The sequence below is a fragment of the Manis javanica genome, chromosome 7 (assembly GCF_040802235.1).
Source record: "Manis javanica isolate MJ-LG chromosome 7, MJ_LKY, whole genome shotgun sequence".
Classification (NCBI taxonomy): domain Eukaryota; kingdom Metazoa; phylum Chordata; class Mammalia; order Pholidota; family Manidae; genus Manis; species Manis javanica.
The window spans coordinates 42,430,656-42,452,886 of NC_133162.1; the positions used below are offsets into that span (position 1 = coordinate 42,430,656).

At 38.6% G+C, this 22,231-nt stretch overlaps 2 protein-coding genes across 54 annotated transcripts in view; both read left to right on the plus strand.

Annotated features, from left to right (window-relative positions):
• Positions 1 to 6,946, plus strand: part of USP54 (ubiquitin specific peptidase 54) — a 141,281-nt gene extending 134,335 nt beyond the window's left edge. For 45 of the 47 annotated variants that reach the window (XM_073240822.1, XM_073240845.1, XM_073240834.1 and 42 more), the window contains 3 exons: positions 58 to 176; positions 3,789 to 3,975; positions 5,642 to 6,946. In XM_073240822.1, coding sequence (XP_073096923.1) covers positions 58 to 176; positions 3,789 to 3,975; positions 5,642 to 6,201 — 866 coding nt within the window. In that variant the 3' untranslated portion in view covers positions 6,202 to 6,946. The remainder of the gene's footprint in view (positions 1 to 57; positions 177 to 3,788; positions 3,976 to 5,641) is intronic. The other 2 variants (XR_012133175.1, XR_012133176.1) reach the window with 1 other exon arrangement.
• A 1,690-nt stretch (positions 6,947 to 8,636) lies between these two features.
• PPP3CB (protein phosphatase 3 catalytic subunit beta) overlaps positions 8,637 to 22,231 on the plus strand; it is a 43,617-nt gene continuing 30,022 nt past the window's right edge. For 3 of the 7 annotated variants that reach the window (XM_036998832.2, XM_036998833.2, XM_073240867.1), the window contains exons 1-3: positions 8,638 to 8,791; positions 19,665 to 19,865; positions 20,569 to 20,693. In XM_036998832.2, the coding sequence (XP_036854727.2) occupies positions 8,707 to 8,791; positions 19,665 to 19,865; positions 20,569 to 20,693 (411 nt within the window). In that variant the 5' untranslated portion in view covers positions 8,638 to 8,706. Of the gene's footprint in view, positions 8,792 to 19,664; positions 19,866 to 20,568; positions 20,694 to 22,231 lie in introns of all 7 variants that reach the window. The other 4 variants (XM_017662940.3, XM_017662942.3, XM_017662943.3 and 1 more) reach the window with 2 other exon arrangements.

Below are 22,231 nucleotides of genomic sequence, written 5' to 3' on the forward strand. Positions count from 1 at the left end.
AGTTTAGGTTCCAGAAGAAGAGATGGCATCAACTTGTATTTATGTTTTCCTCCTCAGACTCTGCAGATAGCGTGGTGAGGAGGTTGCCCTCAGCCTCTGGCCTTGGTCTCTCAAAGACTCCAGCCGCAGAAATGCAGCAAGGTCTCCATGAAGCCAGGACAGTGCCTGCTTCTCAGGTAGCAGCCTCAGTTGCTAAAGTGCATGGTATGGAGTGGTGTGTTGGGAAAGGAAGTATGGAAAGAGAGATGAGCAGTAGGGCTGGTGCTAAGGCAGGGGCAAGGTAATGTGGGGCTATTAGAAGAGAGCAAGCTCTATAGATTATTTGAGTGAGAGATTACCACAGGGCCCCTACTTTTCAAATACATCTAATTCAGGTCTCTACTAGTGGGTCTTGCCATGTTCTCTCCCATATCCCTGGGGACAGGGTCTTTGAAAACCACAGGTCTGGCGTTATGTGTCTCCCTTTGTGTGTCTGTGTATTTGAAGGCTGTACCTTGCTAAGGCCCCAGCAGGGAGGTTGATCAGCATGGTGTAGAGAACTTTCCCCAAATTTCATGCAGTCTCAATGGCACCATTGTCTTAGAGAGGGAGGAGGCCCCAGCCACTTCCCACAGTTTTATAAGGAGAATCAGGGTCTGTCCATACATAACACCCTTCTCTTACTAGGTTAAAAATATAGTGCAGGTCAAGAGGCAGGAGAAACTGAACGTTGTAATTTGGGGAAATGCTGTGTGCACTCAGCAAAAATGAGGGCACACAGTCATTTTATTGACACACATTTAGTTGGATTCCAGAGGAATGTCCTTTCCATGCAGCAGTTTTGGAAGGTGTGTTACACGGTTCCCCAAGGTGGGAAGAGTCCTAGTAGCCTTGAGAGGAGTCTCTGAGAAGTAATGGTTGCTTGGGTCAAAACCCATTGTATTAATTAAAGGAACAACAGAAGAGATGGGATGGAGTATTGTTTTTCTTTCATACCCTAGTGTACATAATTGAATGCAGTCTAGTGTGCTTTTAAGCTGAAGTGCAGCATGTGCATTAGCAAGAAAAGGAAAATGATTTAAAGTCTTTCTTGAAGCTTTTCATATGGAATATAATAATCTGTAGGTGAAAGGGACAGGGGCATCCATGTCAGCAGAGATCAACAAACTCAAATAGTTTCAGTGTCTGGACCTTGCCTTTTGAGAATTTCACATACGTAATGCAAGTTGAGTTGTTTTTTTACAATAGAAGTCAGAATGCAAAGCATTAGTGCATTGAAGCTTGTTCACCAGGTCAGTTCAATAAAAATTTAAAAACGGGTTCCTAACACATGGTAGAAAAATGAAAAGGTACAAAAGGATATACAGTGAAAACTAAGCCTGCTTCACCAGTCCCTCAGATCTAGTTTCCCCTCTAAAAGGTGGTCATTTTTTCCTAATTATTGTTTATGAGTTCCTAAACAACTGAACAGCTTGCCATTCTTTTAGGAAAAGGTGGTCTTTTCTTACCAGCATTTGTTCTTATGTATCTTTAATGCATTTAATGGCAAATTATCATTATCCTAGGAGAGCTGGTTTCCTTTCTCCTGACTTTCTGTATCATTCACTTAATTATTGATCCATTCTTTTAAACAAATGCTTATTGAATTATGTTCTAGGTCTGCTAGGTGCTGGGGGGATAGTGGTGAGTGAAATAGAGTCCGTGCTCTCATGGACTTTACAGACTACTGGGGGAGATAAGTAAGTAAATAAACAATTATGATAGGATTTAATGCTATGGAAGCATAGTAGAAGGGACATCTAAATCAGGCTTGAGGCATCAGGAAAGCTTCCTAGAGGAAGTAAAAGGATTATAGCAGGTAAAGGGACCTGAAGCAGGTATTAACTGAATTAAAAGAAGCTCATTTGATATGGCAGGATTCATCTGGTGAGGGAAGAATGAACAAGTGAGACTGGAAGTAATATAAACAATGGTCTTATCATGAACCACGGTAAGGAGTTTTGGAGGATAGAGATAAGTGGATATATTGGAGAACCAATGAGGAAAGAAAAATCAGTAAGACTTGGTACCTGCCTGTTGGATATGGGGAGAGGAGAATCAAGAATGATACCCAGGAATTATGGGTTGATAATGATACACTTGAGAGAAGCTGTAATATATTTGAAGGAAAAGATGTATACAATTATGGATATATTAAGTTTCAGTGGAGATATCTGGTTGGCCTTTGGATGTGAGACATATAAGCTGGAAATTGAGATTTGAGGATCATAGTCATTGAAAAGAGGAAAAGAATATTGTGAACAGAGATAAGCTACGACATATAAATCTGGCATAGGAGTGTCAGATTTAAGGTGGTTCTTCTGAAGAATGCTAAAAGAGACCACAGAGATAGAAGGGAAACCTGGGAAGTGTGGTGTCATTGTCTTCTGTCCAGAAGAAAGGAATTGTTGGCTGTGTCACATGCTAAGGAGGAGTGGGACCTGGTCCTTAGGCTGTAATGGCAAATGCCACTATGGGCCATGCTGTGGAGGTGCTATGAGCATACACTGATGAGACAATGCAAATTTTGCCCTTGAATAGCTTACAGAGTAGTACAGGAAAAATAGGCCATACCGGCATACAGATTATTTTGTATTCTAGGTGCTTTTCTGGAGTAAAAAAAGATGTATTTTACTAAGACAGAAAGATAATAAACAAGTTAACCACAAACAATGTGTAATAAAGTTGAAGAAAACAAAGCAAAGGAACAGGAGTAAAGAGGTAATAGTGATTATTCACAGGACTATTTATGATAGAGTAGTGAGGGAAATTAACTCTGAGGAAGTGACATTTGATCAGAGACCTCAGTGATATTTATTGTGAGTCATGGGAAGAACATTCCAGGTTAACAGAAACAGTAAATGTAAAGGCCCTGAGTTGGAATGAGCTCACTGTGTTTTGGAACATTAAGAAAGTTAGAGTGTAAAAGGCATAGGAATGATAGGAGATAAAGTGAGAAAGATCAGCAATGCCATATCACACAGGAACTTTGAGGCCTATGAAACAGCAAGGAGGTAGCCAGTGACATAAGAAGATCTGATTTGAGGCTCTTGCAGTGGTCCAGTTGAGTTTAGATATGAAACCTATAGGTAGAAATGACAGTGCTTGGCAAAGGCAACTAATGAAATTGTGTATAAGAAGTGCAAAATCAGGGCAATGTCAACATTTAAGTTAAGGCAACTTAGAAAATGTGGTACCAGGAGGAGGAGTTTGGAAGGATGTTGGGTTGATTTTGGATGTATTAGTGTTTCAGATGTTAAAGGGGGTATTTCTGAAACTTTGCAACATAAATGACTGACTAATGGAGTAGAGCGGGATATAAGCATCAGTGGGTACAAACTTGACAGGCAAAAGAGGAGACTGGAAGGTAGTGGTGACAGGAGAAAAGACAGAGTAGTTGAGTTCTTGCTTGTACATTTGAGGAGATATATTTTAGTTCCCCAAATTATGGAGGGTATAGAATTTTCTTTTTCAATCTCTCAGGCTCTTTGAAATTTTCTCTCATTTCTTCTCTATTTTTGAATTTCTATTCAAAGGAAGACAGGTTAAGGGAAGATTTGCACTTTGGCGTCTTCTGTTCCTAGTGGTCAGGGTTTCCTGGTGTGGCTGGTGGGGAAAGTGACTGAGTAAACTGGGTCTCTCTCCAGAATAAGGCACTTTTGCACTCTAGTTTCCTCCATCTCCCCATGCTTGCCTCACTGTGTTTACCCAACCATATCCTGCTGTGTGTTAATCCTCATCTCTGTTTTTTTGTCTTGTCTCATTACAAGGATTCATCAGATATGAGGAAAAAGCCTTTGGAAACTGGGCACCGTTGTTCCAGCTCCTCTTCCCTCCCTGTCATCCATGACCCTCCTTTGTTTCTCCTTGGTCCCCAACTCTATCCACCCCAACCACAGTTCCTGTCCCCAGAAGTCTTGATGCCCAGCATGGCAGGGGAGCCCCATAGAACCCCAGGTAACTTTCCCCAAATCTAATGTTATGTGCCAGAATATGGTACCTTTCCAGGGACCTAAAAGGATAAAATCAAAATACCTCTTGGGGTTGGGCAGTGGGGGAAGGGATATGAATTACTAATTTAAGATCAGTCACTGATCCAGATGAATGGTGATTGAATCATTTCTGGGGCAGCATGGGTCTTAGACTGAGGATCTAGACCAGAACTCCCAGAATCTAACTCCCCATGAAAATGAACTGGGTCAGTCATAGGGTAAGCTTTTAAGTGACCAAGAGTAATTAACACCTAGTCTTAAGACCCCCTGAAAACAGATAATGTCATCTCTTACCAGCTAGTTCTTTCTCCTTTTATCCCCTGAAATCTCAGCTGAGATATGGTTTAGGAGGACAAGGAGTGAATTGTGAGACTTGGAAAGCCCCTGTACATGAGATACCCATGCCATATATACAGACAATCCTAGGAGAGAAAGTTGGCAGCATCCTCACAGCTTTCTTTGACCCTCTACAGCAAGATTTGCCCCTTTTCCTCCTCACAGACTGAATCTACAGCTTATGGCAGTGATTCTCACTGGGAAAGGAGTGGTGCTACTGGTGTTTAGTGGGTGGAGGCCAGGGATGATGCTAAACACCCTGCAGTGCACATGGCACTTTCCCTGAATCTCCCTCTCCCCCAAAACAAAGAGTTGGCAGCCCAATACCAGTAGTGCTGAGGTTGAGAAACCTTGGCATGGGGATATAAATGCCTGGAGTAGCACATGGTTGTGGTTCCAGAACATAAGATAGAGTAGTAGTATTGACATTTGCATCCAAATTTTAGGGAATTTTGGATAAGCAGATCTTATGGAGAGGTAGACTTTCTATTACTCAGTGAAGCAGCTAGTTAGCTAGCCTCCCTTGACAGTTGTTAGTGTCATCTGATTAGTCAGGCAGCATTTATTGCAGCCTTTTCTGCACCAAATGCTATAGTGAATACAGGGAGAAAGAAGACAGCTCTCTACTCTTAAAGAGCTCAGAGTTTAGATAAGCAGAAAATACAAACATGCAAGAGTATATTGCAGGTGTTGATGGGTTATAAAATGAAGAATGGAAAAGTATTTTTTGAAAGTGACTTTTGAAAAATTAAGTAAAGGGGAATTAATGTTTAGAAAAGGCATTCCCATTGTATATGTGGGAGGAATGGTATGAACAAAAGCAGAGATCTCAGAGAATGAGCAAGAATGTAAACAGAAACAACTTAGCTGGAGTACAGATACCATACTGAGAAAAGCTGAGTGATGTTTTGGAGTGGTGGCTCTAGGAATAGAGTTGTCACAATAAGTATATATTTGCAATATAATACAATATAATATATGATATTATATTAGAGCCATTCGAGTGCGTGTCTGTGTGTGTGTGTGTGTGTGTTGAAGAAGAATTATGGTGGAGTGTGGTAGAAGTATGGCAACATCCAAGAAACTTTCATTTGCCCTGGTTGGAGGTAAGAGAATTGATTTTGATGTATACTAAGAGTTTTTAAAAATGATATTAAAAGCAGAGCTAGTTTCCTTCTTTCCCTTGTATGTATGTTCTGGGAGAGGTGGGGAGAACAGCCAGGAATATTACTCTAGGAAGGAGAACAGTTTACTGAAGATACTCAGTAAGCTGGATTTTTCTTTTCTTTTCCCAGGAACTTCGAGGAGTATCCAGCAGTTTCTGGCTATGTGTGACAGGGGTGAAAGTTGCCAGGGGGTCACGTACACAGGAAGGACTTTGAACTACCAGAGTCTTCCCCATCGTTCCAGAACAGATGCCTCCTGGGGATCATGGTCAGAGACCAACCAACATACTGGAGCCAGATTCCTGAGTACTCCAGGGTGCAAGCCTCAGCTAACACACACTGCCACACTACCTGAAAGATACCAGGGTGTTCAGGTTCCTCATGCTCAGTCTTGGGGGGATCTTTTCCACTCACCCTCCTACCCTCCCATTGTTCACCCTGTGTCCCCACAAACAAGCAATCTTCATGTACCCTCACGGTTCACTTGGAATTCAGGTCCTGTCCCGGGGACTAAAGCCCCTGGTCCTCGAAGAGTAGATATGCCCCCAGATGATGACTGGAGGCAAAGAAGTTATGCTTCACAGTCTGGGCACAGGAGGACAGGGGGAGATGAATTTCTGTCTGTTCTAGCAGATGCCTCTGGAAGAGAGCAAATCAGGGCCAGAGCCCTACAGCAAAGCAGGTGGTAAGGGTCACCCCTTTCCTTTTCTGGAGCCACAGCTTTCTCAACCTATACTGTGGCAAAACTGGTACCCTGCATCCCTGCCAGGGTTGTGCTAGTCTCATCTCAACATACAGTTGGCAGTTTCTCCTAGGGGTGCCAGGAACGCTTAATGAGACCTGGCTCTTTGAGAAGGAATATTTGAAATTCCAATTTCCATTCACCTAGCAAAAGCTATCAGCTGCTGTTTAGAGCTTTATTTGAGCCACTTTAAAGATGAATCCATATTACCTGGATCCCAAAGCCATTCTTTAGGATCTTAGGGTCACTGTTTTATTCCTGGATACTTTATGCCCCCAACATGCTCCTGAGCCCTCATCCTCTGTTCTCTACTATATTGCCAACTTTTATTCTTTGTTTTATCTGTCTGTCCCTATTTCCTGACCTTCTGTATTCCCCATCTCATCCTTGGAGAGACATATAACCCTGTGGATCTGACCACATCATTCAAGGAAGCCAACCTGACCAGGTATCATGGACTGTCACTCTTCCCTGTGCCCCCAAACTTGAGGCCTAGAACGCAGAACTGCCAACATAACATTTGTCCTTCTCAACAGATGGAGTCAGGCACACTAACACCCCCTGTCCTCAGCAGCACAGCCATTACTGCCACTTGCTCAGTCACTGTTGTAAACCCTCAGAGTCAGCTGAACTATTTTACTGTTTTTGTAAAGTATTTTTCATTAATAAATCTATAAGATAGTTCTATTTAATTCCTTGTCATTTGATTAATTATTTAATTGTTTTTGTATGCTCTTGCTCTTTTGTATTGGGTTGGGAGGCCTGGATAAGCAAGCAATACCAATTCCCAGTGGCCTGCGGCTCCCAAAGAGAGAGAGATAGCACAAACATTACATATGTGTGTGTGTGTGTGTAGCTCTTAACTGAAAGTGAGGAGGAAAAGAGGAGTTGAAGGATATATACTCAAAGTAGGAATCAATGGGCCTTAAAATGAAGTGACTTGTTATTACTGTTGCTAGTGTATATTTCCTATTCCTTTCCTGCCAAGAGGCACTCAATGTATCACATGCTTTCTCCTTCCCTCCTTAAGGAGATTTGCTGGGCATTTGAACTCTTACAAACTCACTCCTGATTTATGTGCTCTTAATGCCCTCCTCCCTCTACAAATTTGTTATATGCCAGCTATCCCTTCCTTACTCTCTTCCCATGGTTGCTCCACCCCTCCTCTTCCCTTGTGTAATTACTGCACTTCTATGGCAGAAAGATCTATTTTTACCCTTGCCTCACTCCCAAATTCTCCTCCCTCTATAAGGTATTTTGTAGGCTCTCTTTGCAAAGTATGCCCACTGGGCATTTCCCTTCTCTTTTACCCCAGATCTAAGGATCATTGAAATTGACAAAAAGAAGAGGTAGAAGGTACTCTGCGACACCTTCAGACCGCTGCTTACCTAATTATCACCATCCGTTATGAACAGATTCTGAGCACTGTAGTACTGAGCAGGAGGATGGGCAGGGATGTCTTACCCCATCCTACTTGGATCTTATGCCATCGAGGTATATAATCATAGTGGATACACTGGTTTCAGTCCATGATTCAGTACATCTCCTGGTGTCATACACACACTCCTCTAATAATTACTGAATGAACAGGCAGGCAGTTCTTGTCGCACTACCCCTTTCCCCATGAATGTTCGCCACCTAATAAGGGTTCCATAAGTCACCTGGGCCCAGATTGTGTATATGTACCAAAGTACTATATTAGGTATTTCTTATGAGGAACTAATTTCCAATTCCCTATTTTATTCCTCTACCTTCGGAATCTCTATATTTTCTGAATGAATTGAGAAGAATTTTCCTTTTCAGGTGAATTCTATAGACTCTGAACATTTCTTGGTGTCATCCCTTACTTTCTCCTTATCTGTTTTGATTCTTAACCCTTAAAGCCTAGTCTGCTCCTGCATTATTCTTACTCTGTGCTCAGACTCTTGACAATTCCAGGTTCTAAACACAAGCACAAACTGTCTCTCAAACTCCATTTTGAACAGTCACTTCACTCTAGAACCTACCATACTTGTTCTGTACCAACCAAAGTCTTCATATCTAGTAGCCAAAATGTTATACATTTGTTTCTCTACTAGTAGATTCTGAATTTTGATCTTATCTTTCCATCTTACTGGGAGCTCCGTGAGCTGGTGTCACGTGTCCTAGCACTCCACCACAGCCTCTAGCTACAGAGCCTTCTCTCCTCACTCTTTCGTTTCTGCCTGCCCACAATTTTAATCTGATCCCTTAGCTTCCTCCTCTTTCCCTCCTAGCTTCAGTAATTTTGCCCACGTCCCTAGAGCCTGCCCCGCCCCCGCCCCCGCACGCGCAGTGCATGCCGGTCTTAGCCCCTCTGTAGGGAAAGAGGGTCCGCCATGTTCCCCGGCGGCGCCGCCGCTGGGCTCTGGTAGCCGCCGCCCCCGCCCCCAACCCCACCCGGCCCGGCGCCCAGCCGAGCCCCGGGCCCAGCATGGCCGCCCCGGAGCCGGCCCGGGCTGCACCGCCCCCACCCCCGCCCCCGCCACCCCCGCCCGGGGCTGACCGCGTCGTCAAAGGTGAGAGGTGGACGAAGCCCTGGGGGCCTGGCCTGAGGAGCCCTGTGTGAGGGCGGGCGGGAGACCGTCCCCTCCGGAGCGGGCCCGGAAGGGCGGACGAGTGACTGGCTGGCTGTCTCCCTCGGGGAGTGGCCCCTGGGCGGGCCCCTGCTGGGCTGGGCTGAGTCGGCGGCGGCGGCTCCGCGGCGTCTCGTTCCCCTTCAGGCCGGGGTGGGGGTTAGCTTTGGAGGTCCCCTAGTCGAAGGGGTGAGTTCACTATCCGCAGTGAGCCTCTTTCTTCTACTCGGTCTGTCACAGTGGCCCAGAGGCCGCGATTAGCTTCCGGCTCCGTGACAGCTGCACGCCTGGCTGGCCTGGGCGGACCGAGGGGCTCGGAGACCTTCAGCCACGCGGGGTCGGGCGATGAGCAGTCAGAAATCATCTCAGCTTTGGCCCACGCCTGCTCCCCAGTGACAGCCGCCCGCCCCATTCGCGCCTAGTTAGCGCCCGCCGCAGGGTTTCGCGCTCGACTTTGAGGTGTCACCCATGCGGAAATTGGGGGAACCATATGGAATTGGGTAGGGATGAAAGGACGAAGCAGGATTTGGGGGCTCCGGCTGTAAGTGTAGATTAAATGGAGAAAAGGCTGCATAAAAGAAAAAGACCTGTAAGGAAGAAACATTTATTTCACTTGTCAACAGTGGTCAAAGGCCCTGCAAACACACCCACAGAAGAAGAAAAATATTTCTCAGCTGGGGCAGATTTATGGATGTTTACTAACAGGTCAGCAGATTAATTTAAAATAGAGAAATTGAGGGCTAATTGAGAGTTGCTTAAGATTTCCATACTCTCTGGGAGAGCCCATCAACTAACTTCAAACACTGCTGTGGAGGTGAGACACAGAATTGGAAATAATTTTTCTTTACCATATAGCTTAGTGTATAAATTGAATTCATTTTAGAATAAAGATTGCTTTATTGTATTGTTTATTTTTGAAAGATAGATACTTTTTGTTTTGATTTCAGCTTCTCAAATATACTGACACAATGTTTAAAACACTGTTAGCCCAGTTTTTGAAATCTGACCAGATATATTCCCATTAAAGTATTTAAAAACAATAAAACCTTTTTCCTATGTGTTTTTTAAATTACTCAATTTGAACCTCCTTTAATAATAACACTAATTTGTAACCAGGCTTATGTGGATGATTTTTAAAAGATAGTAGTATATCCAGTTGGGCCAGGCATTGGAATAAGCTGAATAAAGAGTTTATGGAATCCTTAAACCAACATAATATCGTATATCAACTATACTTCAGTTAAAAAAAAAAGTTTCTGGAATCCTTGTCCTCAGAAATCTTACTGAAAATAAAAGATAGTGGTTCAGGCATTCATCCTAACATAAACCCTGGAGTTTTGTGGGGTTAGGAACAGCAGACATGGGCAGCCTCTTGTTTATTTCCCTGGTAACTTTTCACCCTACTGTTAGATGGGACAGCCAGTCAAATTCCTGAGCAGTTAGTTTATGCTATCCTTAAGCTTGTGAATCTCATTGTTTCTTTTAATATGTATGGTAATATTCTCCCTATACTGCTTTAATACAGTAAAAATAAGGTTCCATATATAAGGTATATTCCTTAGGGGTGAATTGTGAATCCAAGACCAGTCATATTTGCAGTTGACTGGTGTGGAATAATATTAATTTGATTTAGGTAAATAGGATAGGAGCTTGTTAGTATAGCAAGTTACATTTAAATAGAGCTCATGGATATAAGATTTCCAGTAATATATTGTTCATCAAAACTTTCATTTCTTTGTGGAATTTGTTGGCCAGTTGGGATACCTGATAGAGATTACATGTTTACAGATGATGAGCAACAGAGTAGTTTACACTGTTGCACTGCCCATTGAGTCTCAGCTATGGCTTCGCTGGAAGTTATTGGAGATTTTACCTTTCATACAGAAGACCACTTATAGATTTCATCTTCAGCCTGAAGATATATGACCATAGTGTTCCTTCAACTTAGGTTTAACTTGTTAAAATCCAGGTTTCTTTTAAGTCCAGTATGTGCTAGTTTTGCATTCATACCTTTATCATAGTAGTAATACTATGACCACCTTTAGCACTGAATACAGTCTTTTACTCCTGGAAACTTGCCTTTAAATTTAATGCTTTTTACACTTAAATATTTCATGGTCAGCAGGCCTGTATTTTATGGTCATGTAGGTTTTGAAGGGGATATAGATCTTTGTGTATTTAATAACACATGCTTGAAATTCACTGAATTTGAAATTTGAGATCTTGGAATACCATAGAGGTGATTCATATATAAATGTAATTTTCTCTTCACTAAAATTATCACTGATTATGGATGACTAGGTTTCTTTGTTAAAGTAAATTCAGTTGTGAGCCTACTCCATCTGCTGGCTCCTGACAGATTCTTCTCTTTGAAAGTAGATGTAGCTGCATGGCTTAGGTGAGATAGTATGCCTCAACTATTTTCTGTTAAGCCTTTTTCAGTCTTTAGCTAAGAAGTTGGAAAAAAGAAAATAGAAACAAACTAGGAAAAACAATTAACTGTAAATGCATGAATGCCTTACTGCCCCGTCAGTGAAATTGGTGGGGTATTTAGAGCTTAAAACCCTGAATTTATGTATATTGCTTCCTCATCTCTTTCCAAAATTTGGTTGACTGGCATTGTCTAGATACTTTCCTTTTCTTCCCAGGTACTTTTAAGATGTACTTTTTGCTGTATAGACAAGGTCCCAGACTTGTAAAACTAGCTTGTCTCTTGAGATTATTAAATCTTTTAGCCTTGATACAAAAATTCACCTTTATCACTTAGAGTGCACTGTCTAGATTGTGTATATGTTCATTTTAGCATCCACAGTGTTATTCATTTTCTTTGCATTCATTGTATTTTCTTTATTTCCTTGGTTATGTCAACCTTATCTCTTGAATTACTAGATTTTCAGATTGAACCAAAATGTTGAAGTGTGTGTTTTTTAAGTTTTTTAAACTGATATATTTCTGATGGGCAGTTTTATGATTCATTTAGGTTCTGTTGCCAGCTGCTCTGCTTATAAATCTGAAATTACTTGGCTAGCATGTTTTTCAGAACTTTAGCTTTATTATAATTGCTTATTTTCATTACAGATTTTTAGATGACCCATGTAAGTCTTGGGGGTCACATAGCTGCTTCAGTGCTAGCTTCTCGTTCTGTTTCATTATATTTTAAAGTAATATTAATTTTTGTTTACAAAACATTTCGTGGACTTACCTATCTAAAAAAAGATAACTCGTGATAAGGATTCTTCTTTTTCTTTCCACCCCAATTAAACTGTTAAGCTAACTAAAATCTTCAATACCATGTGTCCTAGAGAAAGCAAAGGAACAGAGACTATAGTTTTGTGTGTGTGTGTGTGTGTGTGTGTGTGTGTGTGTGAAAGAGAGTGAGTGGGGGTGGGGAGAAAGAACGTTGTTGTAATAAGTCATCTTAGAAGGAAAATGCAGCTGCTCAATAGTGAGGTGAAAGCTTTAGGTTCCAGAGCTGTTGAATGAATTGTCAAGAGTTGTAAGGAAAAGTTTACTGAACATTGTTTATTAAATAAAGTGTATTTTAGTGCCAGTCATACAACTTCATTTCATCATAAAAATGTTTATATACAGAGGTGAAATAACCTGAAGCTAACTAGGCATCCTTATGTGGTATGTTAAATTTGTTTTGGAACACCAAAGTGATTGTATAGCAAATATTTATTAAGTGCCTGCTGTATGCAAAAAACTGACAACAGAGTGTAAAATAAAATTGTCATGGGCCTTGGGAAAATAAGTATTAATGGAAAGTTAATAATATAAGTCATAAGGGCAATGTGATTAATTATTGCCACGTAAGTGACAGAGCCAGCCTGTTGTTTGAGTTCAAAGGAGTCAGTGATAACTCTGGACTGGAATGATCTAGCAAGGGTTTGTATAGGAGAAAAGAAACTTTGAAGGAAGGGTAGGATTCAGGCAGAGGATTGGGACCACTTATTTGTGCAACATATTACTGAGTACCTGCTTTTAGATTGAGTAACAGGCATTATATTAGGCATTTGGGATACAAAATTGAATTAGATACGTTAAGAAAGATTCTGTTGTGCTGGCAGTCTAGTAGGGGAGATAGTATTGCAAATAAGTATTGAATTATGTACAAAGCACTGTTGGAGCTGTAAAGAGGGAATTAAGTATCTTAAAAAGTGTTACTGAGAGGAATATATTTTGATGTGGGTCATGAGGATGAGTAGAATTTCTCCTGATAGAAGGTAGGATTGGGGTAGAGAAAATATTTTCTGGTAGAGAAAACAGGCATAGAAAGGCATGGAGTTTGAAAAGCCATGAAATGTGTGACAGTGGTGTGTAAAGTGCTTGGCAAGGAGTGACAGGTGATTTAGTTGGGAAGGATCTTTTGTACACCAAGTTGAGCAGCTGAAACTTAGCTTATTATATACAGAGCCTCTGTATGATTAGGAACAGGATCTGAAGTCAGACGGCCTGGTATTGAATCTTGGCTCTACCTTAAACTTTTCACTGTAAACAAAGTACTTAATATCACCAAGCCTCAGTTTTCTCATCTGTAAAACAGAGTTAATACTGTTTTGGGGTTTTTGAAAGATTAATGGAGACAGCCCATATAAACTGTGTACACAGTGTCTAGCATGAAACATGGTAAATACTCAACCAATGGCAGCCATCATCATCATTATCACTGAAGGTTTTAAAGTAGAAGAGTGACCCAATGTCTTCATATTTAAAAGCTAACATGGTACTGTATAGAGCAAAATATAAAAAGGGGAGAGGCTTAAATCAGGGTGTCAGAAGATTAATGGAGTAGTCCAAGTACAGAATGACCAAGACACAAACTAAGAAAAAGAGAAACCAGATATGACACAAATTCTGAGTAATACTAGAAGGTAGATAGATATATTGGATTAATATTGGGTGTGGGAATGAAATGTGGAAGAGAAAAACTTTTTAAGGAAACTATTCAAACTAAGTTTGCTGTAGGGATTGATTAAATTAAGCAATTGTAGTTGGAGGCAAAGATAGGAATGACATGTAAAAGACTGGGAATAGTCAAATTGAGAAGGACTTTGAAAATAAGTTTAGGGCTTTTTTTTCCCCTTTATTCTTTAAGTCCTTAAGAAACTTCTTAAACTTTTAGAGTAAGTTAATCTATCAGTGTTTGTACAAAGAAGAGGAAAGGTAGAGCTTGTTAGATTTCTCTAGTACACAAAGTGATAAGAACTTAACTAGCATTACAGTAAATGGAGATACAAAAAAATGAAGAGAATTTGAAGAATCAATAGGACTTAGAATCCAGAAAGAAAACAATGACACCAAAAAATTTTTTTTCTCATTGGACTTTTTTTTTTGGTTATTATTAATGTACAATTATATGAGCAACATTATAGTTACTAGACTTCCCCTATTATCAAGTCCCCACCGCATACCCCATTACAGTCACTGTCCACCAGCATAGTAAGATGCTATAGAATCATTACTTCTCTGTGTTATACTGCCTTCCCCGTGTCCTCCCCCTGCTACATTATGTGTGCTAATCGTGATACCCCTTTTTCCCCCTTGTCCCTCCCTTCCCACCCATCTTCCCCAGTACCTTTCCCTTTGGTAACTGTTAGTCCATTCTTGAGTTCTGTGAGTCTGTTGCTGTTTTGTTCCTTGAGTTTTTTCTTTGTTCTTATACTCCACAGATGAGTGAAATCATTTGATACTTGAATGACACCAAAATTTTAAGTCTGAGTGACAGAGAATGGTGATACTATAACAAAAGTAAGCCAGGAAGGGGAACCAATTTTGAGGGAAAGGTATTCAGAGTCACCCCAAATTGAAAGGAACCCAAGGGATGTTTTGAAATCTTAAAGGCAGTGCTGTAGGATTTATTTAATCTTCTTTAGAGCATGTGGCCAGAGCCAGCTTCTAACCGTAGCAACTGTTTTTTCATGAGATTTTTGATGACTCTCATTAGAAGAGCATTGTCATTGTGTTGGTATAAGATAGATTGTACTAGAGTGGCATTTTGCAGAACTCAATTTCTACCTCTTATTGAAATACCTTGAGAGAGCCGTGTAACTTCTCTGAACTTACCTCATTTGTGAAATGGAGATAAAACCGCCCTACCAAACTCACAGGGTATCTCTGAGAATCATATAGGAATTTGTATGTGAAAGTACTTTGTAAACTGTAAATAAAGCACTATATATTGTCATTGTTACATAAATTAGTGTCAAGATACACAAGTATTTTAGAAACTATAATGTACCATTAATTCAATAAACATTCATTAGTACTATAGTCTGATCACTAGGTATGTAGACATAAAAGTCATAGCTTCCTCCCTTCAGGAGCTCATAAACTTGTTGGGAGTACAGTTGGTAAGTGCCATGATATAGGTGTGCATCATATGCTATGTTATAGGACCACAAAGGATGGGGGGTTAATCTAGTATGGGAACATCAGGAAAAGTTTTCAAGAAATGGAACACTGATATGAGGGTAAGGACAAGGTAAAGTTAGGCAATAGATGCAAATAGTGTACCCCCAAAGAATAGGATGTACACAGTGCAGGGATTTAAAAAAGTTACATAATTAAAAAAATGAAAATGACGTTTAGGATGTGTCTGAAATATGAGGTAATGGCAAAAGATGATGGTTGGAAATGTAGGAAACGGTCAGATCACAAGGGATCTCAGGCTATGTTAAGATAAAGGATTTTGTGTAATGAAACCAGTCTTGAAACAGGAGACTGTTTGAGGTTTGAATTTTAAGTAGTCTGAGTATTGTGGAGCATGTGCAAAATGGAAAAGATTGTAGTGATTCCAGAAGAAAAAAGAAATCCTTTTTCAGTGTCTGAGGGACAAAAACAGACCAGAGAATTATCTAGGACCTATTATTGGCTATATAGGGTGAGGAAGAAAGAGACTTGTAAGATAATTCCCAAATGGGTAACCATATTGGTGACGGTTTAGAGGGAGAGATGGTATATTAAATTTTGGACATAGTAAGTTTGAGAGATCTGTAGAACATCCAGTGGAGGTATTTGATAGTTTAATAAGGATCTAGAGTTTAGGGGTGGGGTCTGGACTGAGCCATCTATTTGGGAGTCCAGAAATGCAGATTTTAGTTGAAGCTGTTGGTATGAATGAGATCACTAATTCAGAGTAATGGTCTAGGAGGGCTAAGTACAGAATTGTGGGACATACCCTGACAATTAAGGATCAGGAAGAGGTCTAGAAGTCTCTGAAATAGGCCAATTAGGTATGACTAGAGAAGTAAGAGAAAAAACCAGGTAAGTGATTTCAAGAACCCTAGAGAGGAGAGAGTTACAAGGTGGAGGAATACAACAGAAGTCAGATAATGTGGATTGAAGACAGTAGACAAAAAGTGAGAAAATGAAGATATCCATTATTATTCATTCAAGAAGCTTAGGTGTCAAAATTGATTGCTTGGTAGAAACAAGGATGAGAGGAGTAAGAGGATTACTTGTTTGGGTTGTTGCTAAGATCATAGAAACTTAGGTGTGTATCTGCTCAAAGGAAAGCCTAATGGAGAGCCAGAGACAGAAGAAACAATAGTGGCTTGGGTGGAGGTGGGGGTGGGGGGTGATTGAAGTTAGGAGGTTGGGGGAGTGGATTCAGAGTACAAATAGAATGTTAGTATTAGATGGGGAGAATACCTCTTTCTTGAAATAGAAATATAAAGATGGATACTGGCATAGATGTGGATGGAGAGAGGCAGGAAAATGACATTTGTCTGAAGGCCTTGGCTTTCTCAGAAATTGGATGCAAAGTTGATTATTGAGTAACAGATAAAGTGAGTGAAGTGTTCAAGTGTTAAATCTGGATGAAAATACCTGGTCAATGTTACTGATTACTATACAGATAAGCCCTGCATGCCAAAATTTGGGTTAAAGGAAATTTTTCAACAGAACAGTTTGGTCAAAATGAGTATTACCAAATCAAGTTTTCTAGTGTTAGAAACTTGGTGATTTGAGGTGATTTTCTAGTTTCTTTAGGTTGTTCCAATTAATCCTCCATTTTAGCCATTTCAACTGTTGACATTAACATTACATTTACATATGTTTTGGTTTTTCCCTATCACATATATAGAAGATTAGGAAAAGTAGTCTGAAAATAAGGAGAAAAAATAGTATATAGGAAGAATACCCTAGAGAAGCAGGAATAATTGGCTGAAGATGAAAAGAAAAAAGAAAAATCCTTCAAAAGCCAGAGAATAGATAGAAATACTTAAAAATACCTTAGGAGTTGCAAAACATAGTGGTGTTTGAGAATATTAATTTTTGCTGAAATTTTTTTTAACCCTTTATTGACCAACAGGGCCAATAATTAACTCCCTATTAGGCCAAATCCTATATGATAACTTTTCTTTTGCCTGGTCAGCTCACCTGCTACAGCTCCTTTCTCCAGCTACCAAAGAGCACATGCCCTTTTCCTCTTATTTTCTTATTTACTGATATATTAAAATGTATCCTTTTGAAACTCCTTATTCTCCACTTACAGTGTTGTGTTGTTAGAAAAAACTGATCTCCTAAAGTTTTCACCTATTTTTATCTGTGGTGGCATCTCTTCACTCCTCAACCTGTACCCATTCCTTAAAAGGTATCCCAGCTGTTCTAGAAATGTGAAAGTATGCCTTGAGTTTAAAAAGTAGACAAGCATAGGTCTATAGATAACTCACCCCTGGGCACGGAGGCAGTTTATACTTTTTTTTTCTTTTCAGACCAATAAGACATTCTGGCTCTTGGTTAAAGGGGCAATACCTCAGTGTAGCTTGCAGTAGGAAATTCACAATGCACATGAAATCATGCAGTACCACTGGTGACCAGCTGAGTGGAGGGAGAAAGGAGGTGGTCACCCAGTTGGGTTTTTAGAAAGTTTTGTATTTTGAAAAGAATTCAGACATTAGTAGAATTGTTATTAGGGAGTACACATAGTCTAGAATATAGCATCCTAAACAACGTCTCTTCTCTTGAGTGATTAAAAAAATTCTCTTAGTCTGATGAAAAAAAATATCCCATCTTGATGTCAGAAATTTGTATTGAGATACTTAAACTTCTAATTTTTATAATGTCCCCAAAGTAACTTTTGATTTCTTTAGAAATCAATCATTCTGTAGTGTTTAAACAATTGTTTTACTGATGGGGTCAAATTAGCTTATAGCGTATATAATGGATTGTTTAATCTTTGGTGAAAAACATTAACAGATTTTTATTAGAATCTAGACACACTTATTTAGGGGAAAAATGTAATTTAATGCCTTGTTCTAAAGGTGATAAAAAGTAATGGGAATATATTCTAATGAAAGGGAAATTAGGAAGTTCAAGTTTTGTTTTACTATCAAAAAAGGAAGAAAGCAAGAAGGATTGGTGATTTCAGTATCTTTTAGAAATGGTTTACATGCCTCTGCCTTAGTTTTTAATCTCACTTCTAAAGGAAATTCTTCCTAAATGTTTTTTCCTCCTAGGAGAATGTGGTTTTATGTATTATTATTTCTCAGGTAATTGATACATTTCCAACTCAGCCTTGTTTTTAGTTAGTTTGTTTACTTTGTGGAGAATTGGTGTTATACATTTCCAGTCTAGAACATAATTGATAATCACAATGATGACCCTGAAAAAGAAAATGCTGTATACTGTATGCCCAAATATAAAGTGATTTTTTCTAAAACTTTTTTTAGAAAAGAGGGAGCTGTTTTATACTTGAGTCAGTAGGTAGACTCTTAACTATAAAATTATCTCCTGCTACAGTAAGACTACTTTAATCCAAGCTGATTTTGAATGTATAAAGAGGTCACTTGTCCAATACAGTCAAAAAGGAATCAAATAAATTTAAGATACATGTATTTTTTCCTAGGTATATGACCTAAAAATTGTTCTGGATACTATTGAAGCTAAACCTTCCCATTGTCCATTTCATTGAACAAATATCATATTAAAATAATATAGTTGGTGATTACTTGTGGAAATCATAAATGTATACTACAGGAGTGAAAAGCCCACCTATTTCAGTAATTAGACAAATGGGAACTGTGGCTTGGGATAAATTTGCAGTGAGATAGCATTTTGCATATATTCAAAAAATGCTGTATCTCAAACAACTTAAGTGGAAGTAAAGATGATTTGCTTTTGAAAAGTGTGTTAGGTGACTCAAAAAGGGACTCCAGTGATAAGGAAGAAACTGATGATGAAGATGTGCATAAAGATTTTGAAAGTGTTCTGTGAAACATGATAGTGGAAAAAGGAGTTATTTCAAAATTATCATGATTTACTAATGTAGTTTTAAAGCCCAATGTGGATCTAAATTAACATAAATTTTGTTAGTAAGCATTTGGCTGTTTTATGGATATCCCTAAAAGTTTCTATTCAAGTTGGCCAGAAAAAACATTATTTTTTTAATATTCTAATTAGGAACATGGTGGATCACCTTATATTTGGGATTTCTTTTTATTTCTCTATACTGCTTATGTGGTATTAAGTTATATTATTGTATTTCATTTAAGGTGAAGAGTTAGTGTTTTGAGAGTTCTGCCAAAAAATGTTTTGGCCTAAAGAAAAAAGATTTAGTTATCCTGAAGGACCTTTTCGTTTTGTGAGGCAGTTCTTGTTTCTAAGTCTCAATAAAGAACATGTTCTATATAGATTAATAAAAAACTATAATTTGATGACTTTTTTAAAAAGCTTTTTAAAAATTAATACCTATATCTAGTAAGTGAAGAAGAAACAAAAACTCCAGCTTTTCAGTTTTAATTACTTAGATCCATTGATTAGTTTTTGTTGACATAGTAATAGTGATTTTTTTAATTAATTAAAAAAATTGCAGCTGTCCCTTTCCCCCCAACACATCGCTTGACATCTGAAGAAGTATTTGATATGGATGGGATACCCAGGGTTGATGTTCTGAAGAACCACTTAGTAAAAGAAGGTCGCGTAGATGAAGAAATTGCACTTAGAATTATCAATGAGGGTGCTGCCATCCTTCGGAGAGAAAAAACCATGATAGAAGTAGAGGCTCCAATTACAGGTACACTTATTTGTGTTTGGCTATTATTTTGTTATTTTAACACTATTATTTAGTTTCCTGGATATAGAGCTGTTTCCTCTTCAGTCATATCGTGCACTAAATATTATATGGACATTATCTTGAATTTCCAAATTATTTTCTGTAATTTTTCTTAGTTTCTACCTGTTTTCAGTACATAAACATGATCCTAAATCTGAGTGCCGAAGTTAGTCTAATATATGCTTCTGTGAAGGTTTCATCAGTTGTGTTGGCCATAATTCAATTTGATTCAACAAATACTTAGTATTTACTTTCAGTCATTTTGCGCAAGCACCTCAATGTCATATCAGATACCAAAGATGACCACTTAGAAGTCAACAGAAACTATTGAGTTAGAATGGAGATTTTGCTGCTACCATTATAATTTTATCACCCTAAGACACACATGCTTGGCTGCCTAAGAGGAGCTTTATAAATTTAGATGAAAATTTTGCCACTGACTATAAATTTCATTATTTTTGTTACGTCTTGTTATAGATCTTGAGCACATGAATACTTGAATACACATCATCCCTATCATGACTCTTCATAAACTCTCCTGACTTCCTTCTCAGACATTTCTTGATAGAATTTACACTATCTCTTATGTAAAAGAAATGAGAATTTAAGTAAAATCTGTTATTTCAGAGTTTTTTTTTCATATCTCATAATCTTCTTGTTTCAGTGTGTGGTGACATCCATGGCCAATTTTTTGATCTGATGAAACTTTTTGAAGTAGGAGGATCACCTGCTAATACACGATACCTTTTTCTTGGTGATTATGTGGACAGAGGTTATTTTAGTATAGAGGTAATACATATACTGTCGTTTGATTTGCTGTTATCATAGATGGTTTCCATTAATTCCTAGTAAAATAAGTTATTTAAATTACCTGTATTGGGTTCTTTTTAAAACTCTGCATATTCTGAAATTTTTAGGTAAAGCTATTTTATGCTTCTTATGCTGTTAAGTTGTTCTATTAATTTCTTTGTATTACTCTGTTTATATAATTATAGCTGTTTGTTTTTCCCAGTGGAAGTTATAAGCAAACTAAGGGGTCCTTATTGCCCTGTTATCTAGTGGCCCTAAGGAGCTAGTGCTATTTCTTTGCCCCTAAAGGTATTAACCTATGTGAAAAAAGATTAATTGAATTTACTCTGATTAAATAAAGCATATTTTAATGCTTTTATTAAGTCCTAGTGCTTCTGTCCCTCCTTCTGTAGCTGTTGAGACCCAAGTATATCATATGGAATCCTTGTGTATTCTAAAAGTATTCATTTGTTTTAAAAAAATTTAAGAGGCATTAAAATGATCTGTTGATCATCACTTACCAGTAGATGATTCTTTTTGCTCTTTTTACTTTTCCAGTTGTGTAGATAAAATAAGGTAAATATAGAACAATTTGTGTTTTCTAATATATGCATCTCCTTTTTTTAAATGAAAATGGGACCATATTATAATACTGTTCTGTAACTTGCTTTTTTCATACATCCCTATACTCTGGTGTGTTTCCAGGTTAGTAAATGTAAATTTACAGCATTATTTTTAGTAGTTGCATTGTATTCCATTGAATAAACCATAGTTAATCAATTCCTTATTGTTAGGCACTTAAGGTATTCCCAGTTTTTTTGTCATTGCAAGTGATACTTCAGCAAGCTATGTTTTTTTATACGTCTTTGCATACTTGCCAAGTTATAGGACAGATTCTTAGAGGTAAAATTGCTGGATTAAAGCTCTACCAATAGATAATTTGTGTGAGCATTTAATATGTTCCAAACATGTTCTAAGTACTTAACACACATTGATTAATTTAATCCTCACAACAGCATTATGAGTTAAGTACTATTATTTTATCCATTTTATAGATGAGGAAACTGAGGTTTGGAGAGGTTAAATAACTTGCTCAGGGTCACATTATTAGCAAGCAGTGAAGCCAATCTTGACTCTGAACCTGTGTTCTTAATCACCTCTCCCAGTAGATACTGAAGTGTAATCTACTGAACTTCTGTGCTGGTTACTGTTGTTTATATCCCCTAATCTAGTGTTTTCAACCTCCTTTCTGAGGTAATATGCTAGGATTCTTAGTGGAGAAGGGAGTTCAGGCTCTCCCTATCCAAATTCCCTAAGAAATTTTATTATCCTGAGTTCTTCTTCCATAAATTCATAGTTTTATCATTAGCTACTTCAATCATCCCTCAAGGCTTCAAGAAAACCAGAAAATGGCTCTTCTTAAAAAATTGGAGGCATTGACAAAAACAATAAAATAAGCAATTTTAGAAAATGTAGTTGTTAACTGAGCATGTTGATGTGTATGTCCTTGTATTAGAGTGTAAAAAGGAAAACACCAA